This window comes from Pan paniscus, chromosome 10 (assembly GCF_029289425.2).
Source record: "Pan paniscus chromosome 10, NHGRI_mPanPan1-v2.0_pri, whole genome shotgun sequence".
NCBI classification, from domain to species: Eukaryota; Metazoa; Chordata; class Mammalia; order Primates; family Hominidae; genus Pan; species Pan paniscus.
Window position 1 is genome coordinate 104,813,082 of NC_073259.2, and position 21,261 is coordinate 104,834,342.

Consider the following 21,261-nt stretch of genomic DNA (forward strand, 5'->3'; position numbering starts at 1 on the left):
CTCAGGGTTTGTTAGAGATTATTCCATCATGTCTAGCTTTGAGTGTCTCAAATGAGAACTGCAGTGTCAGTCTAATTTTCATTTTCTTTTGGTAAGAAATTTGTTCTTTCTTTCTGAAAACTTACAGGATTTTCTCTTTTGTCGCTGCAGCTCAGGAATTTTACCAGCATATGTCTGGGTATATGCCTTTTCTTTCTCTGCCTAGAAATCAGTGAGCACTTTCAATCTGCAGATAAGTCTCTTTCCAGCTGTCAGAAAATTTCTTCTTGCTTAATTATTGCCTAGCCACTCTCTGTTCTTTCTTCTTCTTCAGTTACTAGTACATCGAGAGCCATCTGGCCTATGTTCAAATCTTAAGCATGTGATTTAACTTCTTTGTGCCTTAATTTCCTCATCTCAAAAATGGGAGTTTTTACAGTAGTCTGTTTGACTGCTGTAACAAAATACCTTAGACTGAGTAATTTATAAACAGCGGAAACCTATTGTTCACAGCTCTGGAGTTTGGGAAGTCCAAGAGAATAATGGAGTGGCAGATTTGGTGTCTGGTGAGGGATGGCTCTGCTTTGTAGATGGCACCTTCTATGTGTCCTTACATGGTGGAAGGGGCAGACGGGCTTTCTCAAGTTTGTCTTTTACGAGGACAAGTCTGTCTTCTTGTCTTTTACAAGGACAGTAATCTCATGCAGGAGGGCAGAGCCCTCACGACCTAATCACCTCCCAAAGTCTCTGCCTCTAATAACATCATGTGGGGGTTACATTTCAACATATGAATTTTAAAGGGACACAAACATTCAGGGGATAATAATGGCACTTACTTGATAGGATTGTTAAGAAGATGTTAAATGCCTAGACCAGTGCCTGGGCCATAGTAAGCACTATTGAGTGTTGACTATTTTTATTTATATATCAAGTCTTGATCTGTCTTCTAAGTCTATTATGTTTTCCTTTATAATTTCCATTTATTTTTGTCATCTATAACTTGAACTACTTTTACTTCCACTTGATCTTTCTGATTATTAATTTAGGTTTCAGCATTGACTATCTTCTCAAAATTATCTGAAAACTTTATATCTCTATACAGGCTCTTACTTTTTTGATTTGTCATCTGAATTTTAATCAGTTTTATTTTACTACTGCCACCTTTTCTGGGGGTTATATTTATTCTTCCTCTTGTCAGCTGCGGGATCTTTTTTGCCAGGCTATTTTACTTTGTCTGTTTATTGTGGGTCATGTCTAGCTGTTGGATTAATTTCAGTAGTGGCCATGCTGCAAGTGGTGGTTAAGAATAGCTAGTTCTGCCTATATGGGTTGGCTGTATACCAGACTTCAAAAGTTCAATTCCCTGTGAAGCACCAGGAGAAGCAGCAAAGGCCAATATTCTTTAGTTTCAGGAGTGAAGAGGACTCAGGCCACCTTCAAGCCCCTCACAGGTCCTGGAAAACCAAGAAGGCAGCCAGCCAGAGCTGTCACTCTTTGGAGCTAGAGACCTTGTTCCAAGCTCTTTTTGGATGCTGTCCCTGATCTTTGATCCAAGGCTGCCTGCCCTGGTTCCCAGGCTCTTGTCCATCCCAGAGTGCAGAAGATCCTGTACCAGCTCTGTCTGTTCTTACCCGTCACCTTCTAGGACCCACCTGTCTCCTGCAGCAGCAGCAGCAGCAGCAGCAGCTCTGGAGAAGCTGATATTGGATTAGATTGGGAAAGGGAGGGCAGAAAGGCATGCCCAAGCTATCAACTGTGCAGAATCTCCCATCTCCCTTCTGTTCCTCCCTCTCGTTATTATTATTGATCATTGTTATATGTTGATGATCATCATCACATATGAATTTTATTACTTGACATAAATTACTTCCCCTTTATATTAAGTTTCCTCCTTTATAAAGTTAGGCTGACTTAATTGGCCTCTTGAATTCCTTCCAGCTTGTTGATCTCATGAGAGCTATTTTTCTCTATTTTCAGTCTACAGTTTCTTCAATTATCAGGACATTTGATTTCTACAGGAGCTTAAAATACAGATTGTGTTAAATTGTACAGATTGTGTTAAATCAAGTATATTCTGTACTTTTCTGACTTACTAATCTTGAGGATGTGTCACCACTCAATGACAATACTGTTGCCGTGTTTTAGAGTCACTTAAGGCTGAACAGCTTGCTTCCTGGTGTATTATATTAAACACAGGCTTAAAAAACAAAACCCAAAGCAGCTTTTCTGTCAAAACAACATCAGTTTTACAACGTCTTTTTCACAGAGTTGATATTTACTGGAAAAAGGAGCACTTAAATATTATAAAGCATAAAATCAGCTGTGACTTGATGCTTTCTTGATAATTTTCCTTTATAGTATAGATTGTGTCACACAAATGGACTACTTAAAATTTTTTTTCATGTGAAAGTCTCTGATAGAAAAAGGCATTTAGAGATTTTTTTATAAAACAAAAATAAACATCATGGTTATTTAAAATCTTTTTTTAATTAATGACTGAACCTTGAGCTTCCTTATTACATGAAAAAGTAGATTACTGATTCTATGATAGGAGTGAATGAAAGTTACTTACATTTCTTATGTTTACTCAATCAGCAAACATTCATTGAGGGCCACTTATATGCAAGAATGGTGCTGGGAAGTGGGGACATACTAGGAAGCCAGTCCTCATCTCTGCCCTCAAGAAGCTTATTATCTAGTTAGGGAGGGAGAGAAAATAGTTCATAATCCCTGTAACAATTCTAATTTTAACAAAAATCTAGAAGACAATTCAAGTATTATTTTTATATATTAGTGCCATTATCATATTGTATATCATACCATATCATGTATCATATCATATGGCACTAATATATAATATAAACTGTATAGTACTAATACATATTATATATACATATATGTGGCATGATGACATGAAGTATTTGTTATTTTTGTCTTATATTGATATTTGGTATAATATGAAACAATAAGTGAAATATACAAAAAGGGGAGATGTTGAAATATGGTTGTGCTGAACAAATTAGCATATCTTTTATTTCCCTTCTAGCCTGGGATCTAATCACAGTTGATAATTGTTGAGGTTAAGAGTGTGGGCTCTAAGAAGGAATTCTTATTCAATTCAATCCCCTTGAACAAGTCATTTAACTTCCCTTGTTTTCATTTCCTCTCCTATAAAATGTGGGTGAGTGCCAATGTCATTAGCCTCTGAGATGACGTGAGTGGCATGCATAACATATTTAGAAGGGCACCTCCTCACTTGTTTTAAGAGCTTTGTAGGTGTCAGCTGTTCTTCCTGTTCCATGCCTGGCCTCCTTACTCTTCTGGGAGCCTCCCAGAAGCAAAGGCTTTTCCTCTCCATATTCTTCTTCTCCGTATTCACTTTGTCATCTCCGTATTCTCATCAGTGTGCTGCCATCCCGCCTGGTTCAGAGTAAGGACTCAGTAACTTCTTCCTGGATGAGAGAGAGAGAGAGACAGAGAGAGAGATTGAGGCTGTCCATCATCCTGCCATTCACATAGCACATGCCTGAATTAAAAGTTTACAAAAAGTTCTAGATTTAAAAAAATATATCCTTTGTAGGGCATAGCAACTTGGAATTAGACAATTTCAGAACCTAAAGATACCTCACGATTTTGTAGTTCTGCTGCATTTTATTTTTTAGCATTTAGTAGCCAAGAAATGTTTTAAAGACATGTAATACCCAATATTTCAATCATTTTTTCAGAGGACGCTCAAGGCTTGGAGGCATGTGGGGACTTGTTCAAAGCCTCAATGATATGGTAGCACCAATGACTGGCCAGGATCCAGCACTTCAGCTAGAATTCAGTATCTGTATCAGAGTCCTACACTGCCTTTCTGTTTATATTACTTTATTGTGTGTTCAATTATCCAATCAATTAATTATTTCTCCTACTTCCATTCTCCTCTTTATGCCAACTTTTTTGTTCTTTAAAATTACCAAAGAGAAGGTGTTCATCTGCTTTTAGCCTAGACAGCCACATTCTCTGGGATGGTTTCCCTAACCTCCCCCAATCTGGGCCTGCTAGCAAAGTGCCCCGTGCTTTCTCTGCTACACAATTGGCCATGCAGTATTTTGATTGCCTGTCTGGCTATTCATATTCTCCATTAAACAAAACACTAGGCTTCATGACCTCCCTCTTAAGAGATAGTGCAATGTTGTAGTTTAGAGTGTGGGCCCTGGAGCCAGACTGCCTAGGTTCAAATTACGGCTCTTCTGTTTACCAGCCATCTAACCTTGGGTGAGTTGCTGAAACCTCACTGAGCTACTGCTTTGTCCTCTGTCAAATAAGCTTGATAATGGTGCCCACTCAGAGTTGCGGGGATCATATGAGTAATGCATTTAAGTCCTTCAGAGGGTGGCTGGAATGTAGGACACATTTAATAAATCTTAGCTCTTATTATTTTCTTTTTTCGTTTTTGTCAAGTACCTAAGCACTTAGAAAATATTTGTTGAATAAATGTCTGCCTGTCTGGCTCTGGGGTCACACAGATAAAGTCTAATGTCTCTTCCATACAATGGTTTTTTAAGTAAAAACATGTTAAATAATGATGGGGCCTAATAAAAAGCATAGCATGTAGCCCTTGTCCATCATGGGTTTGCTGTCTAGTGGAGATGACAAAACAAAACAAAACAAAACACACAAAGCAAGTAACCACTATAATGCTTAATAGAAAGAAAATTACTGCCCATTAATATTTGCAAATTTTATTGGGAACAACATAAAATTTCCAGGTGTTTCCCTATTAACAACTTCATCTTAGCAGCATGAAAGTTGTTCTGTAGAGCATTGTGAATTGTAGAAGGAAAGGGTTTTGAGAGATTATCCTTCATTTAAAAAATAAGAAAACATGTTAGAAATGTATCAAAGAAAAAATTTCAAAGGGTTATTACTGTAGTTCATTGAAATATTGGGTATTATATGTCTTTAAAACATTTCTTGGATGCTAAAAACTGTAAAAACTACCAAAGTTCTTGATAGATTTCATTACTGTGAGAGCAGTCTGGTAACTTGGAGGCTTGTTATAAACACCGTGTATTTTTTTGTTCTTCCCCACCCAACTGTTTTTCTTTTAGGACATACAGTGGCCAAGCAAGTATATTACAAGAATAAAAGGAAGGACCCCTCGAAGTGGTTACCTGCTCTTCATCTGTTTGATGTGGCACTGAAGCTCTGTAGAACAACAGCAGTGGAGGAACATGAGGTGGAAGCTGAAATCCTTTTTCAGAAAGGTAAAATGCATCTGGGGTCAGAACTATAAAAATTACAAACATACAAAGGGCTTAGAGATGAGTAACACAATGGTACCTCCACCAAATCCAGTCTTAGGTAAAAGAATGCTGCTTATTTTATGTCTAGAAAGAAAAAAGTACTACTGCTTCATTTCTTTTATAATTGTAATTGATTCTTCTTACACAAAGTTTCAGGTTTGACTGAAAAATGGCAGCATAGCCTCTTAGCTATAAATAATATTACTTAAATAATGCTTGTAAGACATTTTTTCTGCATCATTTCATTACTTAGCTAAACATTTTGGTTAATTTTTATAAGTAAGAGATAGATACTCATTGAAATTAAATGGATATAGCACACCTATACTTAAAACTTAATATATAACACCTATTTCCTCAAGACATTTATATAATTTTATTGTGGGCATTTTACCTCTGAGAAAAAGATAAGGATGATTGCTATCATTTACTGAGTATCTATTAAATGCTAGGTGCTCTATTCAGTATGTTCAATATGTATCTCATAGTGCTAATTCTTAAAATAGCTCTGCAAGGTAGGCATGACAAATCCTGCTTGATGATGAGGAAAATTACGTGCGGTCTGGTTAAGTGACTTTCCAAAAGTCAACAGCCACTAAATGATAGTGCCCAGATGTGAGCTCAACACTGGCCAGCTCTGTGCCCTTTCCACAGGCTACATGGAAGCTGTGAATCCTTTCTATAGTGATTATAGAAGTTTCCTTTCCCATCCTTGTTGCTACCCATGTGCTCTGCTAGTGCCTACATTTTTTTTTTTTTTTGAGGTGTAGTCTCGCTCTGTTGCCCAGGCTGGAGTGCAGTGGCATGATCTTGGCTCACTGCAACCTTCGCCTCCCGGGTTCAAGCAATTCTCCTTCCTCAGCCTACTGAGTAACTGGGACCATAGGCGTGCACCACCACACTTGGCTAATTTTTGTATTTTTAGTAGAGATGGGGTTTCACTATGTTGGCCAGGCTGATCTCGAACTCCTGACCTCAAGCTATCCACCCCCCTTGGCCTCCCAAAGTGCTGGGATTGCAAGCATGAGCCACCAGGCCCAGCCTGCTAATGCCTATATTTGAAGGCTGCAGCTCACCATGAGGGCTGGGAGCTGTGAGGGCCAGCGCATTTGCATTATCATAGAGAGTTTTCAGCCATTTGCTGACTTTTTAGGATTTATTTTTTCTCCTTAGGTTTGTGATTTTTCTAAAATTTTAAAAGTGTTTTCAATTTATTTTTAACTGACAAAGCAATTGTATATATTTATGGGGTGTAGTGTGACCTTTTTGATACATGTATATATTGTGGCATGATTAAATCAAGCTAATTAGCATATCCATCACTTCACATACTTATCATTTTTTTGTGGTGAAAGCATTTAAAATCTATGATTATTATTAATTATAGTCACCATGTTGTACAATAGGTCTCCAGAACTTATTCCTCCCATTTAACTGAAACTTTGTACCCTTTGACCAATATCTCCCTATTCCCCCACCATCCCTGACTTTTTAAGATTCTTCAGTTAAGTGAGATCACGCAATATTTGTCTTTATGTGCCTGGCTTATTTCACTGAGAATAATGTCCTCCAGGTTCATCCATGAGGTCTTCAAATAACAGGATTTCTTTCTATTTTAAATAGTATTCCGTTGTGTATATATATCACATTTTCTTTTCTTTTTTCCTTTTTTTTTTTTTTTTTTTTTTTTTTTTTTGAGACTAAGTCTCACTCTGTCACCCAGGCTGGAGTGCAGTGGTGTGATCTCGGCTCACTGCAACCTCCACCTCCCAGGTTCAAGTGATTCTCCTGCCTCAGCCTCCTGAGTGGCTGGGATTACAGGCGCGCACCACCATGCCAGGCTAATTTTTGTATTTTTAGTAGAGATGGCGTTTCACCATGTTGGGCAGGCTGGTCTCGAACTCCTGACCTTGTGATCTGCCCTCCTCAGCCTCCCAAAGTGCTGGGATTACAAGCGTGAGCCACCACGGCCAGCCATATCACGTTTTCTTTATCCATGCACCTGTCGAAGGGTACTTAGATTGATTCCATATCTTGGCTATTGTGAATAATGTGAATAATGCTACAGTGAACATGGGAGGGCAGATGTTTTCTATGATATCTGTGAAGGAGACAGGGGAAGGAGGAGAATGCATGTCAAAAAAGGGAATGTAAGATACAGGAGGAGGGAGAAGCACAAAGTAAGGGAATGGAGAGAGAAGTTAGATGGGAAGATGGGAAGACCAGTTGTGTAGGGCAAGCCAAAGAAGGCTTGCCTCATGTTGCTTCCTGAATGCAGGGGAAGCCTGAGGGTTCTGAAGAAGGAGGCAATGGGTCTTTCCTCATTAGCTTACCTTCTGGAAGAAATAGACAGACATACAAAAGGACAGCACATCAAATATTCTGAATTTCCAGCATGAAATATTTGTTCTTAAGTTCTAAGTGCTAGAAAAAGGAAAAACCATCTTTGTATCTTTTTCTTCTTTCAGGCAAAATAGAACGTCAAATACTAACGGAAGAGAAATCTCCAAGTTTTCAACTTGAGAGTTTATATGAAGCTATACAACTAAGCCTGAAAAATGATCAAAACTCGGGGTAAAAAGATATTCCATTGTTGTAGCTGTGTGTGTTTGGCTTGAGCCCCGTGTTCTTGTAGTACATTGACCACTCAAGGCTGGATTGATTGGGATGCCTTCTGAAAGCAGGGCTAGTTCACGGGGTCCATCTCAAGCTTGTTGCTCTTTGTTCTGACCCAAAGCCTCCTTTAAAGTAATGGTAAATGATGGCTGTCCTCATAGTGGCATATTGGCCTGTACCCAGATCTCCTGTCAGTCCCAGGATTTCTGGGGCCTCCTCAGGATGACTGGCTTCTAAACTGGAAGATCCTTCCCTAAATGTGCAATTGTGTCTAGAAGGAGTTCGTGTGGCTGTTCACTCTGGTCATCAGGACCAGGACTGGCCAACTTAATTCTTAATTCTGTATGAATATCACCTCAATATTGAGTAAGCCACCTTTATTACAACTGCACTGATCCAGGTGCACTGATCCCCAGCTGACAGATTTGATAGTGAATACATAGACCTAACCCATACCAAATCACTGCTTTCTGCATTGCATAACTCTATGTATTTCTTTCTATTTTAATTAGTGTAGGAGGATAGAGTGGGGCCTCCATTTTCAAGGCAAATTCCTCCAGCCCTGACCTTCACTGATTGAGTGTCTTGTGTGCTAGAATATTCCAGAATGGTCTTGATGCCAGGCTTCCTGGCAGTTATAGCATGGAGTGTTGCCACCACAGGAAAAGGCAGAGTGCTAAGCTCTCTTCAAGAACTTCCAATTTTAGTAGGGAGGAAGATGCTAGTATCTATGGTCAAAAGTGCTATGAAAAGAGGGTGTGTGTTTGTGACAGATGCTGGTTTTGCCAGTTTTTACCTTTCATCAGCTCAGAAATTGTTGGCAAATGATACCAATGATTATGCATGGTGAAGCTATTTAATAAGTACAGTGCTATATCATTTTAGATTGATAAGAGACTCCTACCTAGAAATGGCTCTATTGTATTTTCATCTGAAGAAGCCAAAGATAAAAATTTCAGGATCACCATTAACACTTAAGGTAAGAGTCTATTTTATTAGAAATTATGAGTTAATTGCCTTTGAGCTTGCTATTTTGGTAACACTGTGCTATTGAAATAATGAGGCTGATTTTCCTGTGTGGCTTGGAGAAATTAATTCATTTCTTTGTAGTTACACTTGTAACTATATTACAAAGAGATATCTCTTTGGACATTTTATATAGGGCTTTGGAAATTATTTTTATATACACATTTCTGCCTGTGAAAATGTTATATACTTAATATATAAATATACAGTTATGTTTCATGGATAACATAAATGCAAGGCAATGAATGAGTCATTAGTATTGATCAGGAAAATTCAAGAAATGACATATTGGTTAAACAGATGGACAAGTGAAGTTTTCAATACTGATATGGCCTATAAACAGATTACCTCTTGATAGAATCATTCATTCATTCATCACGTATCTATTGAGCATCTACTATGATCCAGGTACTCTTATAGAGGAAGATGTTAAAGCAGTGTCTAAAACAAACTTGGTCCCTGTTCTCATGGAGCTTGCCTTTCAGTAGAGGAAAACAGATAATAAACCAGTAAAGGAAGGAGATCAGAGGAGGAAAGGTGGGAGGAAATGAGGGAGAAGGAGGGGAAGGGCATGTATTAGTTCATTTTCACGCTGCTAATAAAGACATACCTGAGACTGAGTAATTATAAAGGAAAGAGATTTAATGGACTCACAGTTCCATGTGGCTGGGGAGGCCTCACAATCATGGTGGAAGGCGAAAGTCACATCTTACATGGCAGCAGACAAAGAATGAGAACCAAGTGAAAGGGGTTTCCCCTTATAAAACCATCAGATCTCCTGAGATTTATTCACTACCATGAGAACAGTATGGGAGAAAGTGTCCCATGATTCAGTTATCTTCCACCAGGTCCCTCCCACAATGTGTGGGAATTTGGGGAGCTACAATTCAAGATGAGATTTGGGTGAGGACACAGGCAAACCATATTAGGGCGTGACTTAGGTAGTGAAATTTGGAGCTAAGAATAACTTGTATTGGTGGGATTTTCAATGAATGACCTGAGAAGGGGTGATGTTTGAAGTAGGGTTTAATGAATGAGGAGGGACCCCAGCAAAGAGTTGCAGAGGGGTCGCATCTTGTGGCTAGAGCAGTGCTTCCAAACTAAGATGTGGAAACACCTCTGAAAATCTTGTGAAATGGCAGAATCTGATTCAGTAAATCAGGGATGGGCTCTGAGATTTGGCATTTCTAACGAGCCTCCCAGGTGATGCTGATGCCGCTGGTCTGTGGGCCACACGTGAGGACCAGGGGTCTAGACTCAGGGAGATCCCGGATGCAGGAATAATTTGGGTGGGTTTGAGGTATATGAACCCAGTAATTTTATTTTTTATTTTTAAATTTTTAGTGGGCTTTTCTGTTTCATCCTTATTGAATAATCATTTGACTCTCCAAGAGATCTTTTCAGAAAATGTTGGCATCAAATCTTTAATTTTTGAGACAGCATAAACATGATTTAAAACCTTTAGGCAAATAGAGTCTCAGTCAATTCTTACCAATTATTCATATGGCAGCTGCCATTCATATGGCAGCTGCCTTAGGTAAATGGCCCCTCTTTTTTTAATCAAAATAATTGCAAACTAGAAAAAGTTACTTTGTGTTGTTTGATAAACATGTTTATTTCCAGTAACAGAAAAAAAAAACCCTTGTTTTTATAGCAGGTGGCAATACAAATTAATAGGATGCTAGGATGATAATATATCAGCTTTCTGGCCCTTACTAGAGAAGTGCTTATAATTAAGAACATAAAGAAGTTAGAATCTGAATGAAAACAGTAGTGTAATTCCTTACAATATGATCATTATTTTCTGTATGTTTTGACATAGTATAAATATTTTAGCAAGTCATAGAATTATTGGAAGCACAGAAAACAGCCAAAACAATTAAAAAAATTCATGCAGACATATTCAGACCATGGAAATATAACATTTGAAATATGTCCTAATAAAGACAACACATTATAAGCCCTTAAAAGGAAGCACTATTGTTTCACTTTTATGTAGTGTCCATACAGCAGAGTGACCATAGTACCTGTGTGGGTTTGAATCCTAGCTTCACAACTTACTAGCTATGTGACTGAGGTCTTTCTAAGCCTAGTTTCCTCACCTGTGAAATGGAGATGAGGATCCTTACCTCTTAGAGTGGCTCTGAGAATTAAACAAGATAATGGGCTTGTATGTAATAAGTACTTATATAAATGGAACTATTATTTCTCGTTATGTAACATCAGCTAAACGTCTTTATTCTTCTTCCTATTTTGTTAGTAGGTACTCAATAATTGATGCCTAAGTTGAAATCACTATTTCTTAAACATTCATTTATTTACTCATGAACTGAACACTTACTGAGGGCTTAATGTACATTAACCACTTTCTTTTCCTAAGGAGCACAGAGACTAGCAAGAGAGATAAATAATTGTATTGCAATGTGACAAGGACTATAATCACAATTTGTCAAGGTGGAGAAGTGGGGCAAAGTAGGGACTAATACTGTTTTGGGGAAATGCTGGAGAAGGCTTCACAGATGAAGTACATTTTGAAGGATAAGTGGAGTTCTCCAAGTAGTTGTGTGGGAGAAAACAGTCCACAGAGAGATCAGCATGCATACATTTAAAAAAAAACTAGAGGTATAATTTCCATCCATGAAATTAATGCATTTTAAGACTGCAGTCCACAGATGTTTAGTAAATTTACAGAGTTGTGCAACAATCACCACTATCCAGTTTTAGAACATTTTCATCATCCCAAGAAAGATCCCTTATGCCTATTTGCAGTCAATCCTGTTCCCACCCCTAGTCCCATGAAACCACCAAACTGTTTTCTGTCTCTATAGATTTGCCTTTTCCAGACATTTCATGTAAATAGAATGATAGAGTTTATTTTAGTTTTTCTGAGACAGAGTCTTGCTCTGATGCCTAGACTGGAGTGCAGTGGCGTGATCTAGGCTCACTGCAACCTCCGCCTCCTGGGTTCAAGCAATTCTCCTGCCTCAGCTTCCCGAGTAGCTCGGACTACAGGCATGCACCACCATGCCCAGCTAATAGAATGATAGATTTTGTCTTGTTTATGCCTGCTTCTTTCACCCAGTATAATGTTTCATAGGTTGACCCATGTTGTAGTGTGTAACGGTAGTTTTGTTGTGGTTGTTGCTGAATAGTGTTTCATTATATGGATATGCCACTTTTTTTTTCTTTATCCATTCGGTAGTTGATGGACATTTGAATTGTTTTCACTTTTTGGCTGTTTTGATAAATGATGTTTTGCACATTCATATACAAGTTTTTTTGTGGACATATGTTTTCAGTTCTTTTGAGTATATACCTAAGAGTGAAATTGCTGGGTTATATGGCAACTCTATGTTTAGCCTTTTGATGATCTGTCAGATTGTTTTCAAAGGTGGCTCTACCATTTTACATCCTTACCAGCAGTATATGAAGGTTGCAATTTTTCCACATGCTTGCTAACACTTGTTATTATCTACCTTTTTGGTAGTACCCATGCTAGTAGGTATGAAGTGGTATCTCACTGTGGTTTTGATTTGCATTCCTCTGGTGGCTAATGATGCTTAGATCTTTTCATGTGCTTATTGGCCATTTGTGTATCTTCTTTGGGGAAATGTCTATTCAGATCTTTTGCCCATTTTTATTGGGTCATTTGTCTTTTTTTATCATTAGCTTTGAGAGTTTTCTTTTTTAAAAATATATGTATTCTAGATACAAGCCCCCTATCAAATAAATGATTTGCAAATATTTTCTCCTGGTTAGTCGCTTGTCCTTTCATATTGTTAGTAGTGTCTTTGGAGGCACAAAGTTTTTAAATTTTAATGAAGTCCAAATTGTCATTTTTTTCTTTTATAGATTGTGGGGGTTTTTTTTGCGGCATATCTAGCACCTTTGTCTAACTGCAGATGTTGAAGATTTTCTTATATGTTTTCTTCTAGAAGTTGTATAGTTTTAACTTTTACATTTAAGTCTGTGATCCATTTTGAGTTAATACCTGGGTAGAGTGTGAGGTAAGATTCTAAATTCTAAATTCATCTTTTTGTCCACGAATATGCAGTTGTCTCAGCACCATTTGTTGCAAAGACTTATCCTTTTCTCGTTGGATTGCTTTGGCACTTTTGTTGAAAATTAATTATAAATGCAAATGTTTATTCCTGGATTTTCAATCCTGTTTCATTGACCTCTAAATCTACCTTTACTTGAGTTTCCACTGTCTTGGTTCCTGTAGCTTTTAGTAAGTTTTGAAATTGTAAAGTGCATGTTCCAACTATATTCTTCCTTTTCAAAACTGTTTTGGCTACTTTGACTCCTTTGCATTTCACTATCTATTTTAGGATCTGCTTGTCAATTTCCGCAAAAAAAACTAAGGAGATTTTTGTTGCCATCTTAACAATATTAAGTCCCCTAATTAATGAATATGGACTGTCTCTTCATTTATTCTGACCTTAATTTCTCTCAACAAAGTTTTGTCTTTTTAGTGTACGAGTCTTATACATTTTTGTTATTTCTATTGTCAAAGGGATTTTTATTTTAATTTTTAGATTGCTTATCGCTAGTATATAAAAATACAGTTCATTTGTGTGTATTCATTGTTTTGCATCCTGTGACCTTGCTAAACAAGTTTAATAATGTTAATTGTGTTTGTGTGTCTGTTTGTGTATTCCTTAGGATTTTCTACATATAGGATCATGTCTTCTGCAAAGAAAGACACTTTACTTCTTCACTTCCAATCTACATGCATTCCACACCCCTTGCCCGGGTTTTCTTTCCTGTTTACATAACCTAGAATCTCCTGTGCAATGTCGAACATCTCCCCCATCTGGAAAATGCCCACCATATTCTTTGTCCACTCCAAATTTTTCTATGGTGGGCTCAAGCCCAACTTCCTCAATAAAGGTTTCCTTTCCATTCGAGTTGACTTCTTTTTTCTTTGAATGGCTGGGTCACTAGTTGGTCTTACATTATAGTTATTTAATGTTGTTCTCTATTCTTCATTACATGCCTGTTAGTCTTGTTACCAGAATTTAAGTAGATAAATTGCCCATGCTTATGTAGTCAGTAAGCTAGCAATTGTTACTCCAGATTAGTCCCATTACAGCTAATGATTAGGGTTTTTTTTTTCTTTTTTTTTTTATCTTGGAACGGGGCTATATTGCTTAGATTTCCCCATAGGTAGATCTTTCCAGGTGTCATCTTCTCCCACGCTTAATGCTAGAGCTAAGCTAGGCCACATTTACGCCTTATACTTGTTGCTTTGACATCAGCATTGTACACGGCCTTTCTTTTTCTCTGGGAGTCTTCTAGCCAGAAGTAAAATAAAGATACTTTTGTTATTGTTTGTTTTATTCTGCAGGTTCATTGAAAATTAAAGAATTGGTCAAAATATGGGCGTCAAAGAATTAGCACCCGTGGGGCTAATTGAATTGTTAGCTCCAGCCAGATGATTTAAATCTTAAGAAACTACTACTACTTATTTTAGTTGTCTTTAAAAATGTACAACAGATACTAGCTACTGGTGGAGTTTTGTTCTGTTCACTTCTGTAGCATTGACTTTCTATGTTTAAAAACTGAATATATATTTTTAAAATATATATTCATTCTTTATTAAAGAAACCCCCATGGTAAAAAAAATCCTCAATCATTGTTTGTTTGTTTTGCTATTCTATGGAACTTTATGATAATACTATCTCTTTAATATTTTTCTTAGCAGGAAATATGATAGCAAATACTGCCAAAAATCTTTAAGCAATGTTGTAATTTCTGATGCTGTTACACAATATATTCAACTTATAGGTTTTCTATTATAATGGCACTTAATTTTACTTAAGATGCCATTTTTGGATGGGCATAGTGACACATGCCTGTAATCCCAGCACTTTGGAAGGTTGAGGTGGGCCGATCACCTGAGCTCAGGAGATCAAGACCAGCCTGGGCAACATGGTGACACCTTGTTTCTACAAAAAATACAAAAACTAGCTGGGTGTGGTGGTGCATGCCTGTAGTCCCAGCTACTTGGGAGTCTGAGGTAGAAAAATTGTTTGAACCTGGGAGGCAGAGGTTGCAGTGAGCTGAAATTGTGTCATTGCACTCCAGCCTGTGTGCCAGAGCAAGACTATGTCTCAAAAATGTATATATATAATTTTTATTAACTTATTACACAAATAATTCAAATTCATTATAGAAAATTAGAAAAAAATGATAAGAATAATTTAACTACCTTAAAACTTGGGATAACTGCTGTTAATAATTTTCTCTGCTTTTATGTACAGGGAATGTATATGTGTGCATATTTTTTAAAAAGAAGGATTGTACTTTTCATACAATTTTGTAACCTACACTTTTCTTTCCTCAATGTATTTCGAATATCTTCTCATGTCAATAGATACATTATTATCCTTAGTGACTACATAGCATTTCACTAAAATGTCATCTTCAGAAGATGAGAAGAGTTATCACAAAACTTTATATCATAACACATTTGCCATATTTTTAGCCTCCTCTCAGAAGAAGTAGTTCTGTTAAAGAAACATCAGCAAATAAATTTGAAATGTACAGTTCATTAGCCTGGATTGCAATAAGAGCTGCTGCACAGGTTGGTGTGATTTTTGTTTAATCTTTCTTCTTACTGTCATATCTGTATTCTCTGCCTTTAAAGAACACAATATACCTGTAAAAGAGAAAGGAGTTGGGCGTGATACCTCATGTCTGTTATCCCAGCACTTTGGGAGGCTGAGGCAGGAGGATCACTTGAATCCAGGAGGTCGAGACCAGCCTGGACAACATAGCAAGAGCCCATCTCTACAAAAAATTTAAAAATTAGCTGGGCATGGTGGCATGCCTATAGTCTCAGCTACACAGAAGGCTGAGGCAAAAGGATTGCTTGACTCTGGGAGGTCGAGGCTGCAGTGAGCTGAGATCCCACCACTGCACTCCAGGCTGGGCAACAGAGTGAGATCCTGTCTCAAAAGAAAAAAAGAAAAAAAAATTACATTATTTGGGATTTGTGCCAATTATGTTTCTTTGGAAAGATTAGAAATACTAGTTATGTTTAGTGTTTTCAATCTCTCTATTAGCCAGACTTAGTTCTCTTTGTTTCACCTTTTCTCAGTGAAACTATTGGCAGATATACATGTGTACATATTTGACATTTTGGCAACTATCTGTCATAGCTAGGTAAGGTAGCTTATTTAAAGTGACTTATGCATTAATTAAATTGTCAACCCTAAATTATTTGTTTGACTATGATATACTCTACATATCAGGGATCACATATTATTTTTTCAGGTTGTCTTTATTTTTTCCTCCAATGTATAAGGAATATTATTTTATGAATTCACTTTTTCTCACATTATTTACCTAATAGATAATCTATGAATTAGAAAGCTTATATTTATAATTCTAATTTATGCATTAATTGTAGGTCAGTGAAGCTGTGCTGGCAATTAACTTACTTATTGGAAAGAAGAATACTAGAATGCATAAAGTTAACCAAGTGGCATTACCAAATATCCCAGAATTTGCTGCTCTGGATCTTTTGTCTTCGTATACAGATTATTTGCTTGGTATGTTTGGATGTCTACATATTATGCAAAAAAACTGATATATGTAATATAGAATCAAGTTTCAAAGATTTAATTGTAATTTGTTGGCTTTTAGCTTAGATGGGATAATGTTTGGGGGCACTTCCAGGGGATCATAGGGGTCCTAGGGCCCAAATAGAGGGCTCTTAGCTCACTGCACATGTGTACCTGTTAGTCAGCTGCTGCATTTCAGATGCATGTTCTTTTAAAAAAATGATATTTTACATCTGTTTCTTTTCCAGTTCACACATATCAAGTGGGACCTTTTGGGACTGTTTGCCTCTCTGATCCTTTCATCCAAAATCTACATGCACTCTCCCACTCTGATATGCCTCCCTCTTCTTTTCCTTAGTGATTTTATATTTGTATGTATGTTTGATTGTGTGTTTAAGCTCTTTCTCTCATTAAATTATCATCAGCTACCTGAGGGCAGGGTCTTCATATATTCAATTTTCATCTACAGCAAATTGCACAGTGCTTGCACATAGCAGACATTCAATATCAACATTTGTTAAATGAATTAATGAAAGAAATTAGCAAAATTTAAACTGGACTGCAATACTGTTTATGTTTTTGCTTAGTTACTCCTTTGATAGTAAACTATAATATAAACCTCTATATCAGATAACTGGTAACAGGCATTTAACATTCATTTATGTGTTTTTCCATTATTTCACTCAAAAAATATTTATTGAGTGCTTCTTGTGTGCTAAGCCCTTGGATAGGTACTAAGAAGCAAGACACTAGTCTTACTTCCAGACTGACATTTCACTAACATCCACCTCTAATTTTGCTTGGTGCTAGGCCAGCATTGAGCCAAAGGAGAAGAGTTTTAACCTTCTCCTTTGGGAGTGATCTTCCTAATACTTCTGGAATCACATCTGTAGACAGCGTCTTACTCTGCTGCATTGTTGGGTCAGCCTTAGTTAAAGTGTTAATGTCTAACGTCCCCCTCTTTGGCTCTTTTCTGAAGCATAGGTGTCCCAAATTATTTTGCAAACTATTTTATAGATTTTTTTTTTACGCTGAGGCTTTGTTTTCTTACTTTTATTTCCTTCGTTCCTGGGAGAATTTTGCTTTATTGGCTTTCTGAGCCACAGCCTGAACGTCAGACTGGGTGCTTGCTCTTCTTTAAGGTTCCCATAGGTGGGTTCTCTGGGGACAAAGCCATTGACCCTACACAGGGCAGTTCGGCAGCCCAGCAGCCAGGAGGAGCCGGTCACGACTTCTTTGCTTAACACTGTTTGGCAGCTCAATTCTCCCTGGTTCAGAATGCCAGGAAAGCATCTCTCTTAGAAGCACACATTATTGTACAGTATTAATAATCAAGAGATTCAGTTGACATCCTAGCTCTCCCAAACCATCTCATTTCTCTCAGCCTCATTAGAAACTAATCTACTCTAGAATCTGAGGCTAATCGCTCAGTCTCTTGTCCGTAGACTGAGAGATTAGTCAAAATCTAAGACGATGACTGAAACTTCCAATATGGCTATTTCTTCTTCATACTGCCTCCTTATTACTTCTGAATGATGTGTTTACTTTACCCTAGTCATTTCCTTGTGTTTTCCCAGTTTTTAGGGCAGGGATGACCAATAAGTTTCATCCAAGATGGACCCTAAAACTCAGTGGCCTACAACAACAGGAGCTCATTCTTCCACTCAGCTCATGTGTTCTGCTTCAGGCTGTAGGTCGGGTTCAGGTGCATTCTTATGTACATTTGTTGTGAGTGAGGCCCAAGCTAAAGAGACAGTGGTTATCTGGGGTATGATCTTCTCATGGTAGATACCAGAGCAAAAGAGCCACAAACCAAATCACACAAATGCATTTAAGGCCTTTCTTCACATCCCATCCCATTGGCCACAGCAAGTCATAGGGCCAAGTCCAATATCAGTGAGCTAGAGAAATATACACTGCTTGTACAGGAAGGGAGAGAGGCATGGATGTTTGCTCAATGAAAATCCAAACTATCGCATATGACAAATTCAATGGCCAATGGCTACCTGAGAAGAACCTCTGTATGATTCAGAGGAAAGAACCATAGAAAAGACACGAAAAAGGTGCTGTGATTAATTGATGTCAGCCAAGGGCACACAGTGGAAAATGGCATCCTCTAAACAAAACCATGTTTGTTGATCCAGTTGAGTAGGTAGTCTTCATCTCAGTTTAATACTAGAACCTAAGCTTTCTTGTTCCGTGTCAGTGGCTTTCATAGCATATTACATTTTTTCAGTTTCCATTTTATACCATTAGCCCTTCTTTACTATTTTAACTACGAAATTACCAAATTTTAAAATCCAATCTGTTTTGCATTTTGCCTTGCCTTAAGAATAATAATTTTGCCTTCCAGTCCTTTCCTGGCAGGCTGATAATTAATTCATGTTGATGACTTCCCTCACTTCAGTGTTGGGGTTAGAAGGAGGTTCTGAATTCCCACTTGGTTGCCACTAATACCCAGATGGCAATGAGGTTCATATTATAATGGCTTGCTAAAGGGCAAAATTCCTTAACAACAACAAATAAAACTTGTTTGATTTTCCTTGCATTAGCATAAATTAGCATCCAGCAAAAAACCTCCTCAGTAATCTTAGCTTTAAACAATACTAGCATTGATCTACACATGAAGTGAAGAACAACATTTACTGTTACTGTATGTAGAGTACTGTACGAGATATTTACATTCAGAGAGAAGGAAGAGTCAGAGAACACCTCAAGGAAGCAGGTCTTACCTTCCATGAGCTTTTAGTCATGGGCAATCAGAACAGGCATATACCCTGAAATGATAGACATTCATTTTTTGGCCAGGTGCAGTGGCTCATGCCTGTAATCCCAGCACTTTGGGAGGCTAAGGTGGGTGGATTATTTGAGGTCAGGAGTTTGAGACCACCCTGGGCAACATGGTGAAACCCCGTCTCTACTAAAAATACAAAAATTAGCCGGGTGTGCTGCGGCACACCTGTAGTCCCAACTACTCAGGAGGGTGAGACAGGAGAATCGCTTGAACCCAGAAGGTGGAGGTTGCAGTGAGCCGAGATCGCACCATTGCACTCCAGCCTCAGTGACAAAGTGAGACTCTGTCTCAAAAAATAAAATAGAAAAAACAAAATTCATCTTTTAAGAAGAGCATAATAGGCTGGGTGCGGTGGGTTATGGCTATAATCGTGGCACTTTGGAAGGCCAAGAAGGGTGGATCACTTGAGGCCAGGAGTTCAAGACCAGCCTGGCCAACATGGCAAAACCCGATCTCTACTAAAAATACAAAAATTAGCCGGGTATGTTGGTGGGCGCCTATAATCCCAGCTACTAGGGAGGCTGAGGCAGGATAATGGATTGAACCTGGGAGGCAGAGGTTGCAGTGAGCCGAGATCACGCCACTCACTGCACTCCAGCCTGGGTGACAGAGTGAGACTCTATCTCAAAAAACAAAACAAAACAAAACAAAACAAAAACAAAAACAAAACAAAAAAAGAAGCGGAGCATAATAATGAAGGCAGATTAAAGTGCCACAAGCTAAATCCATCTATGCCTTCTGAGGGGAGCTGGACACAGGCAGGATGGCATATGAGTTAATTAAGAGCGTTGTTTTCTGGGAGAGGTATATTATGGGGCAGGTGTAAATTGACTCAGGGGAAGCAAATTTTATCAACAGAGCAATTGATGACAGGAGCATTATGACAGAATGGACTAGTCATGTGTGGAGAGTGGACTATAGATCATCCTGCCAGGACCAGAGAGCAATTGTATGACATCTATAGCACAGTAAGAGAGTTAAAGTGATGCACCTAGTACAATTACTGAGGTATTCTCTGTAGGAACAGACACCTTGAGATGTTGGCCCTGGCAATGTGGGGCCATGTTTAAATTCAATGCAAAGAAAACTTTATTTCATGCTACCTACTTTGGGCCCAGTTATATTCAAGTATATATATACTCTATCATTTTGTCTTGATTTTCTTGTGGCCTTGATAAAAATTTCAGCTGGGATTAAAATTATTAAATTCTGTATTTAAATTTTGAATTCAAAGTAACATTTAGGATTACTGGTCCCAGATGCAGCCTCTTACTACTACATAAACAATATATACAGAAAACTATAAATGCCTGTCTTGCTAAAAAGTGATGTCAGTGAATGTTAGGTCCAGGGTCAGTTTCCAGCCCATGCTGAGGTCGGAGGGGTGTGGGTGGATGGGGAGCAGGGAGCTGAAAGAACGTTCGGGGGCTGTAGGTATGTGAAATACAGCTTTATTCAGCAGCTCTCTTAGCAGCAGCTCTCTTAGACAGACTGCTCTGTCTTGGCTCCTTGCTGTGGCCACTGCCACACACAGCTGCGCAGCCAGCTCTCCCTTCAGGGTGAGCAGATTAACTCTTTCTTTCTCTGGGCATGAGTGCAGCTATACAGTGTCAACATGGCAATTATACCTTTTATAGACAGTAGTGGCTCAGAGCCAAATGATGAGCCTTCCCATGGCTACATGGCTGTGATAACAAATAGAGCTATACACCTGCGCTCTAAACTCACTGAGTCCCGCAGAACGTAAACACCCTACTTTGGCCTATCCTTGACCAAAGCACATCCATTACCTTACAGTGAACCTATTGTCAGAATACGAAAAGAGATCTATGGAGCAGAGCCAAGAATCACAACTGGGCTTTAATGTATGTTTTGCCTCTTGAAACAGAGCAAACCTTCCAGCCTGAAAAGAAATCTGATTTTTCCCTCCCATACCACCTTGCACCTGGTGCAGAGATACAGGGTCGATAACAACTAATTAAAA

At 38.2% G+C, this 21,261-nt stretch overlaps 1 protein-coding gene across 1 annotated transcript in view; it reads left to right on the forward strand.

Annotated features, from left to right (window-relative positions):
• The window catches only part of CFAP54 (cilia and flagella associated protein 54), a 397,088-nt gene that overhangs the window by 261,277 nt on the left and 114,550 nt on the right, over nt 1-21,261 (forward strand). The window contains exons 57-61 of the mRNA XM_034934266.2: nt 5,076-5,231; nt 7,739-7,844; nt 8,772-8,865; nt 15,403-15,501; nt 16,330-16,471. Of these exons, the coding sequence (XP_034790157.2) occupies nt 5,076-5,231; nt 7,739-7,844; nt 8,772-8,865; nt 15,403-15,501; nt 16,330-16,471 (597 nt within the window). The remainder of the gene's footprint in view (nt 1-5,075; nt 5,232-7,738; nt 7,845-8,771; nt 8,866-15,402; nt 15,502-16,329; nt 16,472-21,261) is intronic.